This window comes from Conger conger, chromosome 5 (assembly GCF_963514075.1).
Source record: "Conger conger chromosome 5, fConCon1.1, whole genome shotgun sequence".
Lineage (NCBI taxonomy): Eukaryota > Metazoa > Chordata > Actinopteri > Anguilliformes > Congridae > Conger > Conger conger.
Window position 1 is genome coordinate 18298087 of NC_083764.1, and position 27583 is coordinate 18325669.

At 42.4% G+C, this 27583-nt stretch overlaps 1 protein-coding gene across 4 annotated transcripts; it reads left to right on the top strand.

Moving 5' to 3' along the window:
• The first annotated feature begins 508 nt into the window (after nucleotides 1-508).
• ipcef1 (interaction protein for cytohesin exchange factors 1) lies at nucleotides 509-10719 on the top strand. Of its 4 annotated transcripts, XM_061241961.1 has the most exons (12): nucleotides 610-624; nucleotides 729-815; nucleotides 1440-1493; nucleotides 2588-2624; nucleotides 4195-4364; nucleotides 4746-4819; nucleotides 5976-6047; nucleotides 6372-6433; nucleotides 6824-6909; nucleotides 7902-8220; nucleotides 9033-9223; nucleotides 9828-10719. In XM_061241961.1, exons 2-12 carry the CDS (start codon nucleotides 789-791, stop codon nucleotides 10017-10019), a joined length of 1284 nt encoding a protein of 427 aa, XP_061097945.1. In that variant the 5' UTR covers nucleotides 610-624; nucleotides 729-788; the 3' UTR covers nucleotides 10020-10719. The 4 variants fall into 4 exon arrangements, with proteins under 4 accessions (XP_061097944.1, XP_061097945.1, XP_061097946.1 ...); XM_061241960.1 differs by having other exon boundaries at nucleotides 509-815; XM_061241962.1 differs by lacking the exon at nucleotides 610-624 and having other exon boundaries at nucleotides 726-815; nucleotides 2524-2624.
• Nucleotides 10720-27583: the final 16864 nt, after the last annotated feature.

Here is a 27583-nt window from a genome sequence, read left to right on the forward strand (position 1 = left end):
GTAATCTGGTGAATCTATATGCATTCTTGGGTTTGCAGCTATATATTTCGTTTTTTAATAAATTGCAATATGACTGTTCTTGCTTAGTGTCAGCATGTTAATACAAGCGGATTGAACCACACATATTCCCTGCCAATACCCTTTGAAATTATTTGTTTAAATGGTGAAAGGTGCTGATGTGCCATTTAAGAGCCCTCAAACACATGTATTGCTGCCCTGTAGGATAAAGACAGAAGCCTTTGCCTGAATGTAAAAGACTGCAATCACAGTTCGATAGGAAGGGTAGGGATGGGCGAAATGCCAGCACTTCGGGTCATTGCAAACTTAAGCGCTTCATACAAAACCACAATAAACCCAAAATCAGTACTTCCCGTCAGATATTTCGGGAAATGTCTGCTAATGACTAGCAATTTAGCAAACAGTGTGAGTGAGTGCACGGTCGAAGTGATAGAGCGACCCTCAGTGGCCAATATGGACAAGAATATGAGAAATGGAAAGTTTTAACCACAGAACGTATTGCAGTTTATTTAGTTTTTCAAAGCATCCTAGAACGCAACAAGAGTTATTAATGAGTAAATCACCAAATCACTTGGCGAATAGGAAACAGGCCAAATTCGCACACAGGTGAAGTGTGATATTAAACGTTATACGGTTGTGCCTGGATTTAGCCTCGTATTTTCCCCGGAAAAATAATTTGACCATTTTGGCCTACTTAATTTGCATCCCAGAACACAGAAAAGGTGATCTTTACGCTTCTCTGGAACGTATTGCCAGTAGTAGTAGTCAAAATGCGAAGTCTAAAATCGTGGATTATGGTAGGTCTACGTTTGATCTGATTGAACTGAGCAGAAATTGTGTTTTATTTGTGCAAATTACCGAACTCAACAGACAGGCATGAGTACTTTAATTGAGACATGTTTTGGAAAGACAGACAAACTGCATTAGATAATGTGGTGCTGTAGCCTACCTATGAATTTGAATGTTCATCTCGCTTTTAAGTTTAGCCGTCCTTGATTTGTTTAAACTGAATTTTTTTCAAAGAATGCAAAGAGACTATATGTAAGGGGTGGGGGTCCATTAAGTCACAATTAAATAGGTATCTATGTAGGGATTCCTCCGGTCTGCCTGTTGTCCCCAAACGCTCGTTTTTGCAGGAATATCCTGCAGAGTCTGACATGCAGGCATTACGCAGTCGAAAGAGACTGAGAAGGATAAATAACTGGGTAATTAAAACTGTATAGCTCAGCTCTGCTTGGTGGATTCGTTCATTTGTTGTTGTGAACCTTTTGTTGAAACTCTAAACCAGCCCTTTCAGGGGCATTTGTAGTTTGTTTGCCTCGGAAATGTGCTGAAATAGTAATCCACCGTCGTGTCTCCTGTAACTGCCGTGGTCGGGCAATTCTAAGTGCACTCATTGCTTATGGTTCATGTGTCTCCAGGCTGCTTTTCCTGCCCTGCTTGCACATCCAATGGCAGCCAGTGACTATCACTCTGTAAGTACATATGCCTTTTCCTTGAAGAAAGTATGAGGTGGCCCAATATAATTCATCACAGTCATTTTTTGGAAGAAAGCACATTATATTAAACTTAACTGGATAAATAACACTGTCGTAAATATCAGCATGCGAGCAGTGTTATTTTGTAGACCGAATGTCGCAGGGTTGCACAGCACAAGATGTGCAAGACACAGACAGAAATATATTCTTTAAGAGGAAGTTACCAACATGTACTGCTGCACTGTTGCATTCATTATATCAGAGCATAAGATGTCCACACTTCCATTTGTGTAATTATTCACTCAGTGTAATGTCCTCAAGTGCAATTAGCAGTGCTGCCAGTGTTTTAAGGCAAACTTACGACGTTTTCTTTCATGCATCAGCTACATGTATCTACACATCAGTTTGGAGCTGACAGATTATTACACATTTTTCAACCTCTATTCATTTCTGTAGCGTGAACACGAGGGTACATCTAATGTGGAGTCATTCCCCTTTGATGTTTGTTAAAAGGAGATGTGTGTAAAACAATCTGTGTGAAAATGACATTTCGGTATCAGAATCTACTGTATGTGCACCAGAGTTACACAGTAACTTCTGCAAAAGCAAAAGCACTTGGTGTAAGTGCCAGTATTGAATGTTATACACAGCCAACATTAAGCCAGATCTCTAATTGCATGAGAGAGAGATAGAAAGCGACTGTGAAAGCAAGTGTGAGAGAGAGAGTGTGAGAGAGAGAGTGTGAGAGAGAGAGAGCGAGTGTGAGAGAGAGAGAGCGTGAGAGAGAGAGAGTGTGAGAGAGAGAGAGTGTGAGAGAGAGAGAGAGTGAGAGAGAGAGAGAGAGAGAGAGAGAGAGAGAAACAAATGAAATGTCACTAGCAGAGGAGAGCTTGTGGGGGAGAGATGTGGTGTGAAACAGGATGTTCCAGTCGATCAATGCTCAGCAGTATGGTTGGGGGGGATGGGGGGTGTGTGCTTGAGCTGTCACTCTGAGCAGTGTGCTGGAGACTTCTCCGTCCTGGGACAGCTGCTGCCTCCGTCCTGGACCTGCGTGTTTCCTACCTCTCGCCCTCTGCTGTCTCCCCCCAAAGGTGTCCTTTTTCCAGAAGCCCAGGAGGAAACCCAGAGGTAAGAGGGCTCGTGCTTTTTTTCTGCTTTCCAGCACTGGCAGATGTTGAGCCGTCTGTGGTTTTGCTCCGAAAGGCAATTTTAGCCCAACATATCAACTCGTAGAATGAGATGATCTGATTAGATGCTACTTGGGCAGGCAACGTGCTGTGTGCAGGTGATGGTAGGTACTTTTTTAGCTCTGTGAATGTTGGTATTTTTTATCTGGTGTGTGTATTTGTTTATGTGTGTGTATGCATGCATTGTGCATGTTTCTGACTGTATCTCCATGTAGATCTGAGGCTGGTCAGGTCAGTGAAGAGTGTAATTTCTTTAAATAAAATATTTGAGTTGCTTAATGGAGGTAGAACTGTAACAAGAGTCAAATCCAGTAAGATGAATCACGTTTCTGATAGTCATTTGCATTTTTTAGATGCATATGATCCTTAAAGAAGAGGGCATCAAATTCGGTAGTGAACTCTTACTATTTTTTGATCTGAATCCCACTAAGAACAAAGTCATTTTGCTGTGCGCAATTTTGTATACTTTTCTGTTCATTCCATATGTTCAGTAATGCAGGTGTTAATGCATGCTCTCAGCTATATCTCCTGTTGAAATGATGAGGTTTATACGCGCAGTATTGTGCAAACTGTGGATTGATACGGCTATAGTAGCACAATTAAAATAATCCATTCATGCCTCTCATCGTTATACATGACATTGAGTGTGTCGTTTTAACTTTATGGATTTCATAGCATTTTTATCTACTATACTATAAAGGCATTAGTCTTATAGAGTCGTAGATGCTCGGTGGTATGAGCGTGGTATTCTGAACTTAACTCACTCAGATAATGTAATAGATTGTATCTCAGTGCTTTAACTTGCAATGTTCGAAATTTCTTCTAGAATTAGTTTATCTTGGCTTTAGCCTCAAACCCAAGCCCACACATCTTAGTTTCGGTTTCAGAAGTTGTTTTGATATGCCATCGATGTGTCACAAAACTGGTGTATTGCACTTCAACTGAAATAGTCTTGATCGCATCGATTCAATAGTTTTGGTCTCTATCAGACGATGGTCACATTATTGCTTCTTATTGGATACGCTGGTCTGCACTCTATCACTGGTTTAATGGTGCTGTAATTGAGTTTACTCTGTGTGAAAATACTTGCAGATCAAGTCAGTGAGCCTCACAAGGACTACGACTGCTAGGATTTGTGCAGTTGTACTGTACTTTTTCCAGAAAGATTTAAAGTTACGTTAAGAACATGATTCGGTAGATCTAAGCCAAACACTCCTCGCTGCTCTTTTGTATTACATTACATTACATTAGTTATTTAGCATATGCAAGTGCATTGAAGACCCTAGAGAAAAGTACAGTTCCAAGTCTTAGAGTGATCACATAGATAAAACTTGAACCATTGAAGACTACATCAACTTTCCAAGTAGAATACCATGGCAGTGCAATTATAAGCTATAACATACACATAGCTTACATGGCTAATTATCACAGTGACGTCATTCCACAACTGTGGGGCCAGAACAGACAGCAGTCGTGACCAAGAAGTTTTTAAAGAGAGCCTCTGTTGGCAGGCAATGTGAGAATGAGTCGGAGGAGGATCTCCGTGAAGGACCTGGGGCAGGTGGACTGTCAGGGCTGGCTCTACAGGAAGAAAGAGGGCAAGGCTTTCCTTGGGAACAAATGGAAGAAGTACTGGTTTCTGCTGAAGAAGACCTCTCTCTACTGGTACACTGGTCAGTTGGTGAGTCACGCGGTGAAGAAAATGACATAGCACTCCCAACGCTGCCAGTCAGGCGAAATTAGCTGGAATGATAGTGCTTACTGCATGCAGCTGTCTGATAAGGTGTCTGCCCTCTGTCAGAGAGCTTGAGGGGGTGCCATTTTGGGTTATGACACATTTTGAAAAAACTTTATGGTGGAGAGGGTGTGAAGCAGGGGGCGATTAATTTGCATTTGAGGGTAGAATACGGTGTTTATTCAAAGTTGCAATTGCACTACTGAAAAATGTTCCTTTTATGAAGACATCCACCTGACTGTAAAAGATCTCCTTGAACCAGGTATGTTCACTGCAAATATTAAATGTGTAAGCATACACTTGACTTTCTTTGTGCACTTTTCATAGGCTGAGAAAGCTGAAGGGTACATAAACCTTGCCGATTTCACCATTGACCAGGCTGTGGAGTGCAAGAGGAAACAGTAAGCGCTTTTAATTCATATTCTAGCCAAATTTTTTTACGTTTATAGTCGTGCTTGTGTACCTCAGAGGACAATGGGGGAGATGTGAGAGATGGAGAAGTGATGCTTATAACTCTTTCACATGGGCTACTCCTCTCCAATTGAATTCTGGGAATGATTGACATTAGCCACACTTACATGGGCTGTATTTAATAGTGGCGTGAATGTCGAATAATGAAGATCAATTCTTGCCACTTAGTATTATAAAATGCTGTGTATTTTATGTCAAAAAGTACTTAAATACTTCCTTAAATTTGAACTGAATCACATTACTGTTCTATTTAAAGCCTAGTACTATTTTAAGTTATATTTAGGTTGTTGAAGTGCTTTTTCTCACAAGCGTATGTACAGTTTATTGCTAACACTGCACCACAGTGTGGGGACTTCCTCCCTGTCACAGGAAGTAGTCTGCCTGCTGAATTCTTGTCAAGTGCCTTAACTTTTTTTTTTACCAAACCTGCAAGAACTGTTTGTATTCTTTTTATGGCTGTTTGAAAATAGCTTATTTTTGTTTAGTACTATCCCTCTACACTCTTTATTAGGTATTTATTAGACTTATTTTTTAAACTTTAGACTACTACTGTAGCCTTTCTACTTAGAATTGTGATGGGTTTTGTGTTCAGAGATGCTCTTCTGCCTACCACTGTTGTAATGTGTGAAGTTCGAGCACATCCGCTCCCATGTGCTCGAGACCACACGCTCTGAGACTCACTCTAAGACCTCTGAGACGCTCTGAGACTTCACTCTAGAGACTAGTGTTTGTGACCCTGTCTCACTCCCTGTCCCTGGTCTCACACTCTAGCGTTCTGTTTCCCATGACCCTGTCTCACTCCCTGGCTCTGGTCCCACACTAGCTTTCTGTTTCCCATGAACCTGTCTCACTCCCAGTCCCTGGTCCCACACTAGCTTTCTGTTTCCCATGACCCTGTCTCACTCCCAGTCCCTGGTCCCACACTAGTATTCTGTTTCCCATGACCCTGTCTCACTCCCAGTCCCTGGTCCCACACTCTAGCGTTCTGTTTCCCATGAACCTGTCTCACTCCCAGTCCCTGGTCCCACACTCTAGCGTTCTGTTTCCCATTAACCTATCTCACTCCTTGGCTCTGGTCTCTTGCAGCGCGATGAAGGCCTGCCGCCCCCAGATCGCGACGTTCTACTTTGCGGCGGAAAGCAGCAGCGAGATGAACAGGTGAGAGGGGGAGGGGAGGGGGGAGGGGGGAGGGGGGAGGCGGGGGTCACGGCCGTCAGAGAGTCTGGTCTCCAGCAGACATAATGGGAGCGGATGTGCTTGAACTTCAGCCCAAAATGAAAGGAGTGCGCTGTTGAAATAAAACTTCAACCACAGTTGTGGGACTTTCGCAAGGTTCTTCTGTAGCAGGGACACTGGTTCAGTGTAAAAATAAGCATTCAGCATATTCTCCACAAAAATAATCAGACAGGGTGCATACCATTCTCTCTTGCATAGGACTTTTGGAATATGATGGTAATGGGACCAGCGTTTTGTCTTTTTCAGATGGCTGAATAAACTTAAATTATTGCCGACACAGACGGAGCCGGTGGAAAGAAGCTCTGGAGGTATATTATTCCAAAATGATATGATGATTTTGTTTTTTATTTTATTGAGTGGTAATACTCATTTACAATATATTTGGAAATATTATGTCTACATCTATTATCTAAATAATGTTTCCTCACTTTCTTATAGCATGATAATTGTATGTGCATGCATGTGTGTATGTGCGAACTTGCATACTTGTGTGTGCCTGTGTGTGCTTGCATGTGTGTCTGTGTGTGTGCGTGCGCTTGCATGCCTGTGTGTGCGCTTGCATGCGTGTGTGTGTGTGTGTGTGTGTGTGTGTGTGTGTGTGTGTGTGTGTGTGTGTGTGTGTGTGTGTGTGTGTGTGAGCTTGCCTACCTGTGTGTGCCTGTGTGTGCGCTTGCATACATGTGTGTCTTTTTCTAAAGAATGTTACAGTGAAGCAAGTGATAATGAGGAGGCTGAGCTGACGGATGCAAACTCTTCTTCAAACCCAGAGCAGGCCTCGACCTCAGTGAGTGTGTCACCCGAGCAATTCTCTTCCCAGATTAGCCCCCGTAATTACAGTCTGCACTGAGACCTAATTAAACATCTCCACATAAAAAAAAAAAACCCTAGCACCAATCCAACTCTGAACTGAAAGAAATATTTATCATTCTAGTACAATTATCTGCTGAATTGTTGAACAAATTCTAAATATGTGTTATTAATGAGTTCAGGGGTTTCGGATACAGGCAAACCTTTGGCGTCCATTTTGTACTTTTCTGGAATCACAAGCTACAGATCTCACCAGAGATGTTAGCGAGAAGAAAGGCTGTTTGTTGTTGTTGTTGTTCTTGGTGCATTGTTTTTGTTTTTATAGCCAGAAAGAATGGATTTGTCTTTTGCAATCGATGATGCCATCAAAGGCTGATTATGCGGATTAATGTGAATCTGTAATAAAAAACATTATTTATGAAATTTGTGTAACATAACTGTGAATGGAAGACAAGAGGTCTTTGTGCCCAGTGTGCTTCACAGCACATTTGTTTATAAGGGTTTTTTTCTGAGGAAGTGACCTTTTATTTCCTGGTAAATACCACACACATAAGTAGCACACAAAACAGGTCAAGTAAAAAATGTTGAAAGGAAATAAGTCTTACTTTAATGGAACCCCTTCTCTGACCAACAGCTGCCTTCATTTAATAGGTGAATAAATCCCATTACTGTCCATGTTAGTTAGGATTATGAACCCCTGTGGCTGCATAATAATAATAAGAATAAGAATAATAATAATAATAAGAATAAGAATAAGAATCATAATAATAATATGGTATGCAGCTGACACCTTTATCCAAAGTGACTTAGTCTACGCAGGGGACAATCCCAGTCTTGACTGCCCATATAACAATGGCAGTGTCAAGCAAAACAAAGATTATTTAATTTGTTATATTTTCAGTGCTTATGTTGTGACTTCAAGATTTCAATGCATTTTTAAGGCTTTGACACATGGTTTGTTTCAATTAGGTGAGCCTCCCACCAACTTCCTCCTCACCTTCTCCCAATAAGACCAGTGACCCCGGCCCTTCTCCTGCCAGTGTGACGACGTCACAGAGCTCCTTGACCAATCACAGTCAGTCCTGGCTGGAAATCTCCATTAACTCCTCCCCTGGGAGTGTGGCGGCTGTGGGCTGCTCCTCGCACGATGTCAGTGCGCTGCCCCTACAGGCAGACAGCGAGACCTGCAGTGAGGAGGGCTCCCAGAATCCTTCATCCTCACAGGCCTCACCACTGATTGTGCTGGGCAGGAACCACCATCAGGATGAAGTGGCTCTGTCATCGTCAGGTGAGCTGAGTTTGCTGTGTAGCTGATAGTTACTGTAGAACTACCTGGTAAATACTGCAGCAAATAGGAGGATGCAGCAATATGAATTTTTCAGTTGATAAAAATGCACTCCCTTATTGTGAAAAATTATATTTACCTTGCTATGTGTATTATAAAGGAGTTGAAGGTGCTATACAAGCGCTGTGAAAGTATCAAAATGCATAGTCCCCAAATAAATCCACACAATCCGTATGAAGGAAATGTGCATTTAAACGAGCTATTTGGAATTCCATGAAGTTGTGACATCACAACAATACGCACAGCCCACATTGTAGCGCGAACAAATCCAAGCACTCGGTACAGATGGTGTTCAGCTTGTTGGAGCCGGCCAATCAGAACAGACGGTCATTGATGTCAATGAGCCTTAAAGACACAGTGAACAAAACAGTGAATAAAACAGCCTGTTCTTGGTAAAGATCATGAGAGGCCCTGGAGAATGAACATGTAAAACTTGATAGAGATTGTTTTTGGTACTTAAAAGCACACCGATGTCTTCTTATGGATATCAATACCTAAAATAAAACACTGGAAAAGTGTACAATATGGGACCTTTAATATTTCCTTTTGATTATAATGTATGATAATGAAACCTTATTTGTGTATAGTTTTTATGTATTACAAATAAATGTGTAGATCCATCTGCTTTTGTTTGGTGAAATTTGTAGCCATAACCATGAGTTATATTTTGAACGCCGCTTGGTTAATGTATGTCCACTACAATTGTAAGAGGTGTCGTGGTAGAAGTTATTCTTGTGTGCTGTATTTTTATTTAGAGCATCAAGACGCCACATCTGATGAAATGGAACAACTGTACATACATCTGAAGCAAGCAAGCCTATCTCCGATTGGAGAACACAAACCTTCAACCAAAAAGGATTTCAGAAGTTCCTTCATAAAGCGTTGTAAAAACCACTCCATCAATGAGAAGCTGCACCTTGTAAGGACCCTGAACAGCACTCTAAAGGTGAGTTTTGACGGCTGTTATCGTTGACATTATTTCTGAGTTGAACACTAGAGGGCAGTATCAATCCATACCATCACACATCTGTAAATATGAATTTGTGATATTAGGGTATTTAACTGCCAGTTGTAAATTGACATCCTTGGTTGATTAGCTATCAGATTTGTTTTGTCTATCTTTGTCTTACTTTCTTTTCTCAAAGTAGATATGCAAGGAAGTACTCTTTTGCTCTTTTCCAACAATGCATCCAGGTTCTTGCGGGTCATTTTATGTCCACTCTACATACTTTTGGACCACGTCATCACAGATTTTAATGATATTTTGCATGCTGATTTGGCCTTCTAAGAAACCCATAGAACTGAAATTTCACTTGTCTCAGATTAATTTGACCTCCAGTAATGGAGATGGGGAAGTCAGATTTGTGGAATCATGCAAATTCATGCCAAATTTGTTTGCCCATATCTCCCAGATTAACAATCTGAGGCAAGTATTATTCCGGTTCCAGGGGTTTCAAGGCCAAATCGTGAAATTACCCTGAAATTACTGGATTTGTCACCGTTGTCATGGTGCCAGAGTAACTGCATACCCGCTGTCTCCTGTGACGTAGGCTAAAGAGGCGGACCTGCTGACCATTGATCAGCTACTGGCCGATCCCAGTCTGAGCGCGGTCAGGTACAGACAGTGGAAGGAGGCCAACATGTTGCTGCTTCAGGAGATCTGCCACGGACAGGGTCCCTGGAGCAGGGACCAGCCCACCCCAGCTGCCCACACAATCCTCTACACCGAGACCAGTGTGTGAACCAGACCCGGGACAAATGCATAATCTCTTTAGATTCACTTTTATCAGACAGACAATTTAATTACAACAAATGGAGCTGGAGTGTATGCAGTTCCAGTAGGTTGCATCTTTCTCAACTTCATGCTTTTTGTTATTTGAGGTTTTGTTTTGCCCACGTGGGTTCATCATTTTCACCTGCACCTTTTGTTCTGGTACCGTTTTATTTTGTCCTTATGTGTTTGTTTTCGTTTTTAAAAACTGGGAATTCACATGTCTAGAATTTACTCCCCCACATACATATTCACTTATTTGAATAAATATCGCACTACTGACTCCTTTCTTAAAAATGTTAAGGTTGTCTAAGTAAGATTAGCTTCACTGCTTAAAAAGCATTGCACTGGGATGACCTTTCTTTTTGACTTCTATATGAACACAATTGAATATAATGAAAATATTTTGTTTGATGAACAGTGAATAAAAGTCTTAGTTTTAACTTTTTAACAACAGTACGATTTTAAATGCATTAAATAATGATTTTAATAATAGCATCATTTTATGCGTCTGATCTAAATGCTACTGTAAATGTATTTTGTACAGGTGATACTGTAAAACGGTTGTATTTATTTCTGTTTCACTTGTAAGTATGGAAGTACTTGTATAAATATAATTATACAAAAATTGTTTGGAACTTTGCATCTATAAAACAATTTAAAAAGTGCCATTTCAGGGTCCTTTCTTAAAGCATGCAGTGCTGTACCTGTATGTTGGGCATATTTTATACAGTGGAAGTCGATTGTCAGGAGTTTGCACCTTATCTCCTAAGCCAAAATACATTTATTATCTGTTGTGTGTTAAAATATTTAAGGAACAAACACCTCCAGGAACTTAAAGCCAGTTTGGGAATGCACTGATGATGATGATGATGATGATGATGATGATGAATATTAAAATTAATGTATTAATATTCTTATGGGTGTAATGTTAGGGGGACTGGAAGTCCAGTACTTGTGTATTTATTGGTCTCAGACCTGGCCACATAGCTTGCCATTCTCAACCAGCTCAGGCCGTGTCCTTGGGTGACCCCCCGCTCCGCTTTAAATTCCATAAGCTGTGTTTCCATAGCAACCTGTATAAAGGCAAGAACAAAAATGGAACGATGGTTTCCATTTTGCCGTCCTGCTCTGCATGCGCTCAGTTTGGGCTGTTCTTCACTCGTCTGTACCAACCCATTTGACCGCGGGAGGTCAGAACATTATTTGTGGCAGAGCAACATAAGGGTGGGGTTTGAGGGCGATGGGTGGGCTTGGATGTCCTACCTCACTCATTCATCGTGTGCAGTTGGTCATAAGCAATTCCACCTTTTAAGGCTGTAGCTTCAACTGGGGGTAGGAAGTTAAAGGATTGGGTATGGACATCAAGCCCTGCCCGTCTGTAGCAGGCAGTCAGATGCCTCTCAAATACAGGGGAGTGTTTGTGTTCATTCTGACCCCACGCCATGTGCAACAATACTGAAATAAGTTCTGCAGATGAACCCTTGTTTGTGTTTACAAGAGAAAGAGAATTAGAATTATTGCATAATTTGCTCTAGGCGCACTCCATAACAACAACCGTGTTATCCATGTAATAACAATATTGTAAAATAATACAGTAAGCCACTGCACTGGGCACACACTGAGGGACAACATTTAAAAATAAAAGTTGAATGTTAATGATTTCCATGACCGTTCACTCTTGATTAATTAAAAATGTTAAAAATGAATATATCAGATGGTGCCCTGTAACTTGTGGTGTTTTGAGGATGTGGCAGACCCTTCCCACCACAGAATAAACCCCACGTGCTGGGTTTGATGATATTGTATTTCACGTTTATCATCAAATAATCATATTTGCCTTTTTATTATTTGATAATTTATTGATATGAGTGTGAAGCCAAAGGAGGCTAACAAATGTTTTGGTATTCACCTCATCAGCACTGATGATATTACAGGTTTTGGAAATTGAGATGAATAAAATAACAGTAGCCGCAGGCTTATGTGAATTAATTTTACACCGCACAAAAGCACATTCCCACAGCTAACAAACTACTGCCATAATCACTTCTTCCAATTCTGAGACAGCACATTCCAGAACTGTCCGTGGAAAGGGGAATATATTTGCGGCTTCCCCTCTGGGTCAAATGAAGGCATAACAAGTAGTAGCCTACCTTAATTGTTTCCAGAGTGAATTACCGTCATGTCTCCCGGGGTACCGTGAAGAGAATGTTTGCTAGCAAGACCTCTTTGACCTGCCCAGAATGATTTTGCATAAAAATGTCAAATTCAGCATCAGTTGTTTTCAATTGGGAGTAGAATTATTCTCTAAAGTTTTGCACGTCCTTCAAAAATGCAACAATTTTTGTCCCCTGTAGGGGGCATGAATCTCTGGTCTTAATCTCAAGACCCATATTATATTCTACTGTGATGAAACCTACATTACAAGGGACATCCAATAATCCATCCATCCATCCATTATCTTAACCCGCTTATCCTGAACAGGGTCGCAGGGGGGCTGGGGCCTATCCCAGCATACATTGGGCAAAAGGCAGGAATACACCCTGGACAGGTCGCCAGTCCATCGCAGGGCACACACACCATTCACTCACACACTCATACCCATGGGCAATTTAGACTCTCCAATCAGCCTAACCTGCATGTCTTTGGACTGTGGGAGGAAACCGGAGTACCCGGAGGAAACCCACACGAACACGAGGAGAACATGCAAACTCCACACAGAGAGGCCCCGGGGGGGGGACCGGGATTCGAACCCAGGACCTCCTTGCTGTGAGGCGGCAGTGCGACCCACTGCACCATCCGTGCCGCCACATCCAATAATAATACAATTAATTATATTTTTACAAATATTTTTGTGCAACTTGTTTTTGTCCTCCAAAACACTTATATTGCGTCCAACATTTAAAATATTTAAATCTGTCTCAGAAGGATATGTATGATTTATCAAGATGGATTTGAAATCTATAAATATATAAATACTACAATAAATAAATGGTATAAATCCAGATTAATACTGTGTGTGCTCTCCTGCGGAAGATTTTGCAGTATCTCCCTTGCATTGCTCAGCCTCCACCACCCCAGTGTTGGAAAGCATCTGAACTGTTTGTTGGGTTATCCTGTTTTATTCCTCATAGAACAGAAGAAACACAGTACAGTTCTGGCAGTTAACATTTTGAAGATTCGTGGATGGAGAAAACATGTCTCACAAACACCAGTGAGGTGAACTTGTGGGTTCACTAAATGTGTGAAAATGTGGAGGCAACTCAGATCAGTGTTAATGAGATCAATAACCTCATTAACAGCCTGAGATAAAATGCTAATCCGCTGCTGTGGGTGCAAATGCCCTCAATCTAAACCACTAAAATGCCTAGACTGACCGGTTTTGCTGAATGAGAGGCTAAGAGAAGTGTGTGTGTGTGTGTGTGTGTGTGTGTGTGTGTGTGTGTGTGTTGTTTACAGATGTAAACTTTTAGTATTTATATTTGGCTGGGTTTCACCATCTCAATCTATGTTTTCGAACAGCTGGTATCTGGTGGCAGCTAGAGCAGCTAGCCCAGCTAGAGCAGTTTATGACCAGCTCAATTTTCAAGTTGATCATAAGATGATCTATCTGGGTATGAGCTGGTCAGCTGGTCAAGGAACTACCAGCTGTTTCAGAACATAGCTTGAGCTGGGAGCTGATCTGAACTGGTCTACCAGCTGTTTCAAAACCTAGGTTGAGTTGTTTTTTTTCAGCAGGCCTTTGTCTCAGCTGTGAGATTTACATCCTTGACTCGCCTGTACCCTACAATCCAATTACCGTCTGTGGGGCCTGGTGGTCAGTCCCAGTTCAGAAAGTCACCATTAGCTGGCATACAGTAATAAGAGTCCCCACTGATGAATTCAGACTTAAAAAGCACTTTTAGCAGTCTTTTCAGTAGCGGTTCTCACTCCATTATACCATTAGTACTTGTGGTAATCATCCGTAAAAGTGTTAATTATCAGTAGAAGTGTCATAATAGTTTGAATATTATGTAATTATAGCTTTACCAGTACAATTGAAACCAGATCGCACTCACTGCGCAGTCTGTGCTACATTTAAGCACATCTGCTGGAACCATAGCAATAGTCATTTTCACAGCTATTAAACAGATAAATGCTGAAATGGTCATTAAACAGAGAATTGAGTGTTCATTTGCTGAGGACTGATTTCATGCTTCGGTGTGTTGGGAAAGCATAGTGACTCAAGCCTGTTGGGAGGTGAGGGGACTGATGCATGTTGGGAAAGCTTGGCCAATGAAGCATGCTGGGAAAGCGCAGGTACACACGCTTGTTGAGAAATCATAGAGGCTCATATAAAGACATATGGACACAGTGATGAATGGTCAAGCCCCTGATTTGAGGTGAAAGAGGGGCTACACTGAATGTGTCTCCAGGTGTGCTGTGAATTTGGATTGAGATTTCCTGGCATCTGGATCTACAGTTGAAGCAACCCAGGGGGGTTTTTCCATACAAAGGTCTGTTTTAATTGGAGGACTCTGGTGAGCAGTTGGACTGCTTTGAGTATTTTAATCACATAATGTGTGTAATTTGTGCATTCCAGTTGCGTAACATGATCCACTGAGCTAATTAAGGCTGCTTAGGTTCATGTGTACAACTGCTGAGACAAACTATGCGATATCATAGTTCTGACAGGGTATAAATAGTATGCTTCGCTTGTTCTGGGTTTTTTTATTAATTATGTGAATCCTCTTCCCTTCTCAGCACCCAGGGAAGGTGTTTGGCAGATATAAATATAAATATAAATTACCCCTACAAAGCTAACATGCCAGAACAAGTATTAAACAAATCGTACCCATTCAAGACTTTGTTTTGCTTCGATGGCGATTCATTCAAAATTCAAACAGCTGCACTGCCACCTAGAGGACTGAATGGTAAGTGCTTTGTTCAGCCAAACACATGTTCCCTGGGTTGTTGTAAAAGACAACAAACACTGTGAGGTGAGTAAGTGAATAACCCTGTGCTCTGTGAGTCGGTGGGTGAACGTGGATCTATATGATGATCAAGTGGTAGAGGGAGAGATCGTTGAGCCAGATGAGAAGGCGATACTGGACACATGGTTCAAAACACGATCCAGGTCGGTTTCACAGTTGAGGTTTCCACTGATGCAAAAATGTGGAGCTACAAGCCACAAGCACCAGCCTCTGTTCTCAAGGAGACGACTGATGGCACAGTGCAGGAGAAGCCCCTGACAGAGTGACACATGGGGCCCCTGATGGATATTCCCCCTGAGGCTTGCTAATCCTAGTGGTTACTGGAGGTATTGGAGTTTATTAAGCCTCTGGTGCCAAAAAGCAAAATTCCCAATTGAAGACTGTTCGAAACTGTTAATTTACCCAAAAAAACCCTTCTATAAAATTCAGCTATGCCAGCTTGACCAGCTTGAAAATTTGAGCTGGTCCAGCTGGTCATAAGCTGGTCAAGTTGGGTACAAGCTGGTCAACCAGCATGGCCAAGCTGGTCATAAGGCTGGTCTAACTGTGAATGAGCTGGCCAACCAGTTAGTAATGGCAGCTTTTCTGAGCCAGTAGCTGGTCAACCAGCTGTTTCAAAACATAGCTTGAGCTGGTCAAACCATATCAAGCTGGAAGCTGGTCTGAACTGGTCAACCAGCTAAGCCATGTTGAGCTGGGAGCTGGCCTGAACTGGTCCACCAGCTACCAGCTGTTTCAAAACTTAGCTTGAGCTATTTTTAAACTATTTTGGACAGTTTAAATTCTGAAATGTCTTCACACTAAATTAATTACTCTCCAGGGACCACTTTTTTCTGAGCCACATAGAAATATTTTCATTCCCTATCATCCCTTCACGTTTTGATGTCTATAGTCAAACATGGCAGCCTCCATGAAATCGCCACTGCACTGCTCCCATAGGAATCCATGGAGCCAATCAGCAGAAGCTTTCTCTTCTTCATGGGGTGAAGAGTGGGGCAAATGAAGCTACGCTGACCTACAACGTGTCCCAGAGCCAGCCTCCCATCCTGGAAATGCGTTGGGCCTCCCCCAAGCACAGAGAAGCACAGAGTGAGCACAGCAATGCAGATGAAACACAGCCTGTGGTAGAGAATACAGACGGAGAGAACATAATCATCACCCAGCTGGCCTGAACTGGTCCACCAGCTACCAGCTGTTTCAAAACTTAGCTTGAGCTATTTTTAAACTATTTTGGACAGTTTAAATTCTGAAATGTCTTCACACTAAATTAATTACTCTCCAGGGACCACTTTTTTCTGAGCCACATAGAAATATTTTCATTCCCTATCATCCCTTCACGTTTTGATGTCTATAGTCAAACATGGCAGCCTCCATGAAATCGCCACTGCACTGCTCCCATAGGAATCCATGGAGCCAATCAGCAGAAGCTTTCTCTTCTTCATGGGGTGAAGAGTGGGGCAAATGAAGCTACGCTGACCTACAACGTGTCCCAGAGCCAGCCTCCCATCCTGGAAATGCGTTGGGCCTCCCCCAAGCACAGAGAAGCACAGAGTGAGCACAGCAATGCAGATGAAACACAGCCTGTGGTAGAGAATACAGACGGAGAGAACATAATCATCACCCAGCTGGCCTGAACTGGTCCACCAGCTACCAGCTGTTTCAAAACTTAGCTTGAGCTATTTTTAAACTATTTTGGACAGTTTAAATTCTGAAATGTCTTCACACTAAATTAATTACTCTCCAGGGACCACTTTTTTCTGAGCCACATAGAAATATTTTCATTCCCTATCATCCCTTCACGTTTTGATGTCTATAGTCAAACATGGCAGCCTCCATGAAATCGCCACTGCACTGCTCCCATAGGAATCCATGGAGCCAATCAGCAGAAGCTTTCTCTTCTTCATGGGGTGAAGAGTGGGGCAAATGAAGCTACGCTGACCTACAACGTGTCCCAGAGCCAGCCTCCCATCCTGGAAATGCGTTGGGCCTCCCCCAAGCACAGAGAAGCACAGAGTGAGCACAGCAATGCAGATGAAACACAGCCTGTGGTAGAGAATACAGACGGAGAGAACATAATCATCACCCAGCTGGCCTGAACTGGTCCACCAGCTACCAGCTGTTTCAAAACTTAGCTTGAGCTATTTTTAAACTATTTTGGACAGTTTAAATTCTGAAATGTCTTCACACTAAATTAATTACTCTCCAGGGACCACTTTTTTCTGAGCCACATAGAAATATTTTCATTCCCTATCATCCCTTCACGTTTTGATGTCTATAGTCAAACATGGCAGCCTCCATGAAATCGCCACTGCACTGCTCCCATAGGAATCCATGGAGCCAATCAGCAGAAGCTTTCTCTTCTTCATGGGGTGAAGAGTGGGGCAAATGAAGCTACGCTGACCTACAACGTGTCCCAGAGCCAGCCTCCCATCCTGGAAATGCGTTGGGCCTCCCCCAAGCACAGAGAAGCACAGAGTGAGCACAGCAATGCAGATGAAACACAGCCTGTGGTAGAGAATACAGACGGAGAGAACATAATCATCACCCAGCTGGCCTGAACTGGTCCACCAGCTACCAGCTGTTTCAAAACTTAGCTTGAGCTATTTTTAAACTATTTTGGACAGTTTAAATTCTGAAATGTCTTCACACTAAATTAATTACTCTCCAGGGACCACTTTTTTCTGAGCCACATAGAAATATTTTCATTCCCTATCATCCCTTCACGTTTTGATGTCTATAGTCAAACATGGCAGCCTCCATGAAATCGCCACTGCACTGCTCCCATAGGAATCCATGGAGCCAATCAGCAGAAGCTTTCTCTTCTTCATGGGGTGAAGAGTGGGGCAAATGAAGCTACGCTGACCTACAACGTGTCCCAGAGCCAGCCTCCCATCCTGGAAATGCGTTGGGCCTCCCCCAAGCACAGAGAAGCACAGAGTGAGCACAGCAATGCAGATGAAACACAGCCTGTGGTAGAGAATACAGACGGAGAGAACATAATCATCACCCAGTAGACAAAGTCCATCTTGTAAAATTGTTAATCATTTTAAATTCAATCAGAAATAAATTAAGGGAATGGCAGAATGGATGTGAAACCGACAGATGTCTTAATCAAGCATGATTCTATATGATTTGCTTCTGTAGGTGGCTTGCCACTGGATTACATTTATTCAATTTTATTAAAATTGTAGATTAAATTCACACTGCGATCTTAATTGGGTGAATGTACACTGAAGTGGCAGCCAAATGTTTTAATGAAGAATAAGAAAAGCACACGCTTTCATCCTCTGAGCGTTTCCAATGGATTGACGCACAGTGTAATCCTTCAAAGCAACATTTGGTGGTCTGTTTTGTCAGCTCTGCTTCTGTGAATGTTTTAAATTGATGCCTATTCATTGGTCTTTTTCTGCTTTTTTTAAAGCATATTTGACAACTTAAATTCAGCCCACTGTGAGAAGATAACCGCATTTTACCCACTTTTGATTTAAGTTCTTTTTGAAAATGCACTGTTCTCTACTACCCTCCAAATGTTTTGTGATCTGCTCATCATGTTATTCTAATTCAACCATAAAAAAATGGAAAACTAAAAGTATTAAAGGTTCAAAGAATGTTGTGTTGCTTCTGTTTTAGTTGCTAATATATAATATTTGTTGATAAAAAAAATGTTCTTGGATTTTATTTTCTCTTTGATATAATTTCCGCACACAAAATTCAGCAGGAGAGATGTCCGTAGACACCGCTCAGGATGTTGGCGGAGAGGGTTGTGAGAGTGAAACTCTGGCTTCATTAACGCTGTCTGGTGTTTAATTGAGCATTCCCATCTGTACACACTGATTTACTGCTGCACTCAAAGTCTGTTATGTCAAGTAGAAAAATCGTGCTTTTTAAGGCTTTTGGCCAGGTGCGCGAGACTGAATTATTGGAATGTCTGTTTATTTCCGACTCTGTTAGCGCCTTATCCTCTGGCCCTGTCTGAGATAGTTACAACTGATCAAGCCTTTCTGGACACTTCCTTAAATTACATTACATATTAGCCACCCGTTCTGCTTGAGGGAACACATCGAATCTAGTCACCCTCTGTAGCCTGTTTCATATGGTACGGATGGCTCTTTGGTAACCAATGAAAAGTGAGTGTTGTGGGGTGTGTGAACCTGGGAGGCTAACCTGGTCAGTGTTCATTGGACCATTCTGTTTGGTTGAGCAGGATCTGACAGCACCTTGCCTAACATACATACGTAAGTAACGAGCAATGCATTAATGGCAGTGGTCTGGAATTAGTTAATTCTTCTGCTGGCACTAAATCGCTAAATCCTCTTGAAATGTACAGAATTATTTATTCAATTAAAAACTAAAATTGTGATAAAGTGCACTGAGCACCTAAAATGTAACTGAGGATCCAAAACAAATATTTAAAATCCAATATACCAGAAGGTATACTGGACCAAATATTGATCATCCTAATTTAATCAATTTGTTTGCTTTGATAAATCTGAACTCTAGAGTGGTACGCTCCAAGGGATTTCTCCATAGTTCACTTGGACTGAGTCCCAGAGCATCTCCAAAAAGGTGTATTTGTGCAATGCCATTTTGAGTTAAAATGGATTCACAAATACACACCGCTATGCCTTCAAATAATGTGCACTGTCACTGAAAAGGTGTCCCAGAAAAAAAGGTGAGTGGAGTTAGTAATAACATGCGCTAAAATAATTTTGGTGACTTGTGTTGAATAGATGCCGATGGCACGAAAAGACTGAGTTACATTTAAAAGCACAGTTCTACTCAGTATAAAGTATATTTTATCTTCATATATTTATGTATCTTGAGTATATCAAATGTTTTTTTTACACTACTGTTATTGGGAGGTTGTTAAGCATACTAAATTTTATTTGCTATTCGAGACCACTTAAATGCACATAGAACTATAAGATGTATAACTGCCACACGGCAGAAAATAATGTGGCAGAAATCATGACAGCACCCGTCACAAACTACTGAGTAATATCTGAAAGTCCAACATGAGAATAGGCTCTCCTTCGTGTCCAGAAATGCAGACATGTGTGAAAAATGTAAGTGTCATGTTATCTCAGGTGTTCAGGTGTTATTTTTGCTGGTAAATACTGTGTAATGCCATCACTTGAAGGAAAGGCATTCACAAAGAGAGGCTTAAAGCTGCACATAATCCAGCTGTCTGTTCGTGGCTTTGTGTCCAGTCACACAAAGAGCTGGACTTCCCCATTGTCCTCTCTGACAATCCCGGTCTACCTCTGTACACCTGCCATCACAAAGGCACTCATATAAGCAGTGCACACAGACACATATATAAGCCCCTATCACACACTCACACACACACATAGTACCGATATAAGGCCCTGCCACACACACACACACACACACACACGCACACACCACCAATATAAGGCCCTACCACACACACACACACACACACACACAGCACCGATATAAGGCCCTACCACACACTCACACACACACAGCCCCGATATAAGCCCCTACCACACACAGACACATGCACACACATAGCAGCAATGTAAGCCCATACCACACACACATACACAGCACCAATATAGGCCATACCACACACACACAGAACCAATATAAGGCCCTACCACACACACACTCACACACACACAGCACCGATATAAGCCCCTACCACACACACACTCACACACACACAGCACCGATATAAGCCCCTACCACACACAGACGCATGCACACACATAGCAGCAATGTAAGCCCATACCACACACACATACATAGCACCAATATAGGCCATACCACACACACACACACACAAGTGCAAATACAAATTTTCTGTCAAGTTTCTGTTGACTGAGATGACAGCATGTCATTGTGCACTAGTGACCCCCGTCCGTCTCTCGAGCTGCATGTGAAAGGTCCTCCTCCCGCTCATGTCTGTGTGAGCACGACTCAGAGACTGCAGCATATTGAGAAGCAGCGGGTGCCTTCCAGATTGGTTGTAGCGGCGAGCACTAAATATGATTGGCCGTTCCAAATTGGGGGAGGAAAAAAAGAAAAGTCAATAGAAAGTAAATACAACCACTAATCAAAGCTTTGCAAGTTTCAAAAAACAAAATCCAGCGTAAAAGCTCTAATGAAAGTATTTTCTAATGGCTAAAATGACATAAAAGACTCTGCTTCAGACAGCCAGGTCAGTAAGGAGTAGAGTATGAATGCATTTCCTTATTTCACCACGTTTATTTGATGTGAATTTCCGAACGCCCTGGTGAGAAAACGCACTGGCAGCCCACGAGGGGGCACTGAGATCATTACAGCGCGTTTCAGACGAGGTCACCCGGCGTGACATGACGTTGGGGCCGAGAGCTATTTTAGCGCGGGCTATTCATCGCCGCACCGAAGCGTCATCCATCAGCTGCGCGAGATGCGCCTAGGCGTGTGCCGCGGTTCCGCTCGGCTCGGCGTGAGGCTGCCAGACACATTCCTATTGTGAGATGTTCCTGTGGAGGAACTGACTGTTCTGTGAAATGAAGAGCATAATTAAATTATAAAGCCATGGTTTTAGCTCTTTTCCCACCTAATCACTGAGACTGACTGCACAGTAAGTGCTTTTCACAAAGCCATAAAAAGAGGCCTCCCTGTGTTACCTCCCTATTTTTTCAGTCGCTCTGTGAATGGCACATTGTAGTCTGAAGCAGGCCATTTATGGGTATTTTGAACTACTTTGGTTCCTGGGTATGGTTCAGGCTCTGGCCCTCTCCTGTCCACTTCTGTAAAGAGGCCTTTAGTCTTCTTGTCATCTTGTCATCTTCCGTACTTCCGTACTCTGCAATCTGTTCTGGGTCCTCGGTAAAGGAGGGTCATCACTAGAAGGCCACCCTACAAAGGACTAAACGCCATGGGCATAGGAATCCTATTGGCCATACTGTTCCATTCAGCTTGACAAGGTAGGATTAATACATGTTGTTAACAGGACTTCCAGCCTTTCTAGGGTGGTCTCATGATAACTGTGGTGGCGTGACCTAACCAGGCGGTAAGAATAGCAGAGACACTGTCAGCCATCTTCTGACAGACTGGAGACCCTCCATTTCAGGCTGAACTTCAGCTCATCCACCCCGGCCCTCAAGCACTTTGACCCAGCCCTAACATCTGATTAGGTCTCACTTTTAAGGCTGTTTTCAGCCTAAGATTTTTTGCTCTTGTTTGTATAATGATGTTTAGGGCCACTTAGGTTGGTTTTAATATTGTTTATATAACTGAGTTTAATGTTCATTAGGGTAGTTGACAAGTTGTGAATTCAGCCTACACTTATTGCACTTGCTGACTCTCTTGGGATTATACTTCCTCCCTCTGGTGAATTAATGAGCTTTGATTCCTGATCTTTACGTTTGTGTTTGTGTTTATCAGATGCTCTGGTTAACAGCATCTATGTAACGCCATTAAAATAAATGATGGCATGTTTGTATGGCTATTGGGGGAAGTAGATAAAATTCTGTGGCTGTCCACAAGAGATCAGTGTGGAGCTGTAGTGCAATGCCTTTTGTTTGCTATGTATGCGGGTCTCATCTTTCCAGTTGTACTGCTGTTCTGTACCTAAGGTTAAAAAAGAAATGACAGCGAAAACAAGAATTCTGTACCATCTGTCCGAACCATTTCAGGATGAACACGCCATTACTTTAACTAAAGTCACATGGAGGGTCTATGGGAAAAGCCTCAAAGCAAAACTGTAGATAAAAGACCAGCTTGTTGAGATTAGACATGTCTGTCTTTATCTCCAGATAAAACTTCAATAGAGAGATGCAAGTGTTTTCGTACTGACTGTTAAATTGTTAAACTAACAGTAAATGTGTGTGAATGTGTGTGCGTGCGTACACGCATGTGTGCGCGTGTACAAATGCATGCGTGCCTGTGTGTGTGCGTGGGCGTCTTTGTGTATGGACACGTGGCTGAATACACACACAGTTGAATGAAACAGGAGCATGTTGAGCACGAGAGAGAACCGTTCTCACCTTCTAACAGCAGAGATTAAACGGTGTAAACGCTTCAAGCCTGTCAAAGTGCCAGACACAGATGCTGCCCAAAGGACAATGCAATGCAGTAAAGGCTGTGCCAAGCCAGCTGGTTAGACCAGTCAGACCCTTTGTGATGCTGTTTTCCTTTGGACAACTTGTTAGTTAAGCTGCAGACCAGCTAATCTCCATCTGTTTCTCATATGCTGACCATGACGATCTGAGGAATTCAGAGGACCTTTCTGAGCTGGGTTAAACTGTCTGTGTTAATGTACTGCAGAGTGAAAAGGAACATTCATTAAGAAATGTCAGGTAAAAGGTCACGTCGCCTTACATGTTGTGTGCGAGGACCCGAGACCACGTTCCAGGCCTTAACTACACTGAGGGGACGGCACAGACGAGAGCACTGCAAGAGCATCACCGGTGGACAGGATGACTGGGGACTTCTGATGGCACTACTCACATCACAAATGTTGCGTGTAATCCGGGGCCAAGCAAATCCAAATTTGATGTGATCCAGTTTCAAACCCTTGATTAGTGCAGACATTAGGTACATAAATCCATAAGAACTATATGTTGAGTCAGAAGTTTCCACCATTTTGTATTTACTGTCTGAGTTTGTACATTGTATTTGAGGTTGAGAATCCAAAACAAATATCTGAAATCCAACATCCCAAAGGTATACTGGACCAAATATTGGTCATCCTAATTTAATCAATTTTCTTGTTTAAATCTGAGAGAGGAACACTCTGAGGGACTTCCCCATAGTTGGCTTGAACTGAATCTCCAAACAAGTAAAGCCTATTTGCGCAAGGCCACTTTGAGTTAAAATGGATTTTCAAATACACACTGAAATGCAAACACACTTTGGAACAGATGGAGCAAGTATAACAACTACATGCTCCTGCTCATCTGCATATATGTATTGTTGAAGGTACAATAGGTAATTTTGGACTTTAGGTCAAGAGAGGAAATAACTTTTTCAAACCACAACACTGTTTATCCGTCCCCCTTCTCTGTGAACGCGGAGACGTTGAACCCCCCCCACGCCATTGGCTGTAGCAATTAGCACCACTTTTCAACCAATGAGCTTGAATTATTGTACAGCTAGACAATGTTTTGGTACAAAGTGCCATTGTATTGTGTGTGCAGTATGAACAAAAGTGCTTCAATTTGGATCACATTGTCTCATCACCACTCATCCACGGTTGTAGCTGCTTTTTTTTAACATCCTGATGCAATTCAAACGAGGCTATCAATCTCTAGTATTATCTCTTGACGGGGATGTTGACAAAATGGAACACTTGTTGATTTATTACATATATAAAAATCCTTAATTGCTTTACAAGTGGTCTCACATAGCACTGTCAAGGACAAGTAAGAAAGAAATATACAGCAGATCAGGCTACAACTTTTTGTCCTCACAAGGATATGAGAATTAATAGGGGGGATCTTGCAGCCACCGACATCTGTCCTTAAACGCTCTATGTAGTATGCAAGCGTGCGCTTTAGAACGGGCAGGCGTGGAAATGCACCCAGGAGAAAATGATTTAATGTAGCATGAATTTCTGCACTCCTGCCTTGCCCCTTATGTCACTCTTTTATATCGCTCCCACACAAAATGAGCGGCAGTCAATAAATGCCACTGAACATAAAACAGCTGCATTGTGGCTGTGGCTCAATTAATATGCTCGATAAAAAATGTCTGTGGGAAAACTGGTTTTAAGGTTCATCAAAATGTCTTCCACTTCATCATTGCCATGTCTAATGACACATAAATAATCTCTAACGAGGACTACTATGTCATTTAATGCTCAATGATGAGAAAATGCCCAAATAACTTTATTTCTGCCACCCCAACCGCTGCATGCTGTTTGAAAGGGCTGAAGGGTGTTAAATAGTTTTGAACAAACTCTGCTGTTATTCTGCAAAAGGCGACTTTAAGCCACAGCTAAAATGGACTTGGAATCGCTCCTGGCATCAGGTGACGATCACACACACATTCTGTAGGGTGTCTGTGGTTTTTAGAAGTGTTATCACATTAAGAGAGGATGCCAAAGAAATGGCAGATGATACACCACTTATTTTCTCCCTTTCTTCTTCTCACACTCAATTAATGGGGGGTGGGGGGGGGGGGGGTGCGTGGGGGGTGAGAATAGCACAACACTTTCAGATGTGACCATCTCAAAAGGATTTGCGATAAAAATGTCAGTCTGTCTACTCACACAGATGCATATTGGGTAATTTGTATGCATGATTGTCTCGTTTTGCCAGGACAAAGAGAAATCTGTCAAAATCCTTTGTGAACAAACCAGTCCCATTTTTCAGACAAGGAACAGTTGTCATTGATCAAATGGCTCTCGCTGTTTTTGTTTGTGTGAAGAGAGACTGCCATTTTCTTTCAAACAGGCAAGTGACTGGCTAAGTGAACATCAGGTTAATGTCTACTGTAATATTTTATAACTGTTGGGTTCCAGCCAACAGTCATAACATGGTTTAAAAATGCTACCATATTGCTTCTCTTATTGACAGGATATGTTTCTTGGCTGGGAATCCCTGTACAGTCGTGTCACTGAAATGGGGTCCTATCTGACTACATCAGCATTGTTTCCTAGACCATAGCTGTCAAATACATATCAGAAAAATATGCCTAAAAAAACTCTAAAGCTAACTGTAAGCTGCCAATGTCTGCAGTCAAAATGCCATGAAAAACCGCCGCAGTTGCAAATAACTACAAATATTTGACAATAAGGCAGGTGGAAAAAGGCGTATCCCACAATCCTCAGCTCCCTCACCCTCCCACATATTGATGGCTTCAATCTGGCCTAATCTGAATTGTCAATATTGTTCTGCTTCGATGAAGGCGAATAAATATTAATGATCGTGCATATCACCCGCCAACAGGCAGCTCGGTCCCAAGTGTACCTACCCCATTGCCGTCTTCCCTCCCTCATCTTCTTATGGTTTTGAATAATTGTATTTCCCCTTAATTTAGGCCGCTAAAATCCATTTCCATGTGCAATGAGATTATGCGGCTCAAGCGGCGGAAAGGGGCCTGATAGGGGAAACGCGGACCGCTGACGGCCAATGCCAAACTCTCAGAGGGACGGCGGTAATGAGACAGCGCCGAATTGGCATCTGTGACAGCGTTGTTCACGCCGTGGGGTGAGTGGGAGATTTATAAGTGTGAAATACGGTGGAAAACACGCCGAAAACGGGATGTACTGAACAAAGAGGTGGAGCGAATCGCCCTCAGGTAAAGAGGCCTCCAAACGCGAACCCCCGGCAATTACAGAAAAGCATGATGCTCCATAGCTTGCAACGACCCCCTCAATACCCATATACGCGCGCCCAGTGGGCCGTTTGCCTAGAACGTTCTGCTCGACGACGTTTACCTGCCGCAGCACAGCCGCGACCCTGGATGAGCGCGGAAGAACGGGGGAAGGGATTTATGCGCGGGAGCGTTCTGTCTGACCGCACGTGAGGCTCGCGTCCTCTGGGACGCTGCAGAAAATGAGAAACATGAACTCGCCGAAGCGCTCCCGAGATTGAATTTCACAACTAAACACGAGCGAGAACAGCTTTAGCCGCGTGTGAAGAGCAGACGGGAAGACCTGGCGCGGTGCCAGGGGGCTCACAGAGGGGACATTGTGTTACCTGGCCAGCTGATAGAACGAGGGGGGAGTTAGAGACGAGGATTCGGCTGGCCCGGTGAGGTTTCGTTCCAAAGTGCGCTTAATATCGTGGATTTGGTTGTTTTAAAAATGGGAGGGCCGTTTTCAGAGGAAACTGCTGTTTTATGAAGGATACCTCTATGTGTGCCTGTTTGTCACATGCTGAATATCCATCATGAATGTAGCACCCCCCTCCAATTCATAGAAATACCAGTCGTGTCAGCCTAGCCTGTAAAATTGAACAAAATAAGCCAAATCACATACCCTGTTCTCCTTTCAACAATACGCAAGATGTTCGTACTGTTTTTATTGCCTTGTGGCAAACTGAAAGTACAATTAAGTGTGTTATTCTTGGTGTCCTATGGTGTTGGAATGCACATGATGGAGTGCTCTAATGCACTTTCTTCAGAGGCAATAAGCTAAAAAAATTAATGTAGCTTCATTACCCTGATGATTAGTAATAATTTATGTGAATAATTAATGTGCAAGTCCTTTGCGACTAAGTATGTATACATTAATATGTGCTCCAAAACAATTATTTTTGACCTAAAGCTCTTGGGCTTGTGTTTCTAAAACTACTTCATCCACATTGGATGCAAAAAGCACAATGCCAAGAAACATACTGTCCTTGGAAGTAGGTTACTGATTATTTTGCAACCTACCTGTGCGACCAGATGATTTAACAAAAAATAGTATGAGCAAACATGCATTAAAACAATCAATCCTTAACTTACTTTACACAACAACTGCCCTTGAGGTACCTACTGTTATGAGTGTAAGCAGTGGTTTCTCTTTGGTTTATGTTGGATGAAGAGGATTACAGCCTAACATTGAGTCAAACCTTATTCAGTCTGTATACCTTAAACCTTCAGGACGTACGTTCGT

What these genes read in the sequence shown, in the direction of transcription:
- ipcef1 (XM_061241960.1), top strand. Translation starts at nt 789, where the DNA reads ATGCGAAGTCTAAAATCGTGGATTATG. An exon ending in GCCCAGGAGGAAACCCAGAG is followed by an intron (nt 2,625 to 4,194) that starts GTAAGAGGGCTC and finishes CTCTGTTGGCAG; the next exon opens with GCAATGTGAGAATGAGTCGG. An exon ending in ACTGGTACACTGGTCAGTTG is followed by an intron (nt 4,365 to 4,745) that starts GTGAGTCACGCG and finishes CACTTTTCATAG; the next exon opens with GCTGAGAAAGCTGAAGGGTA.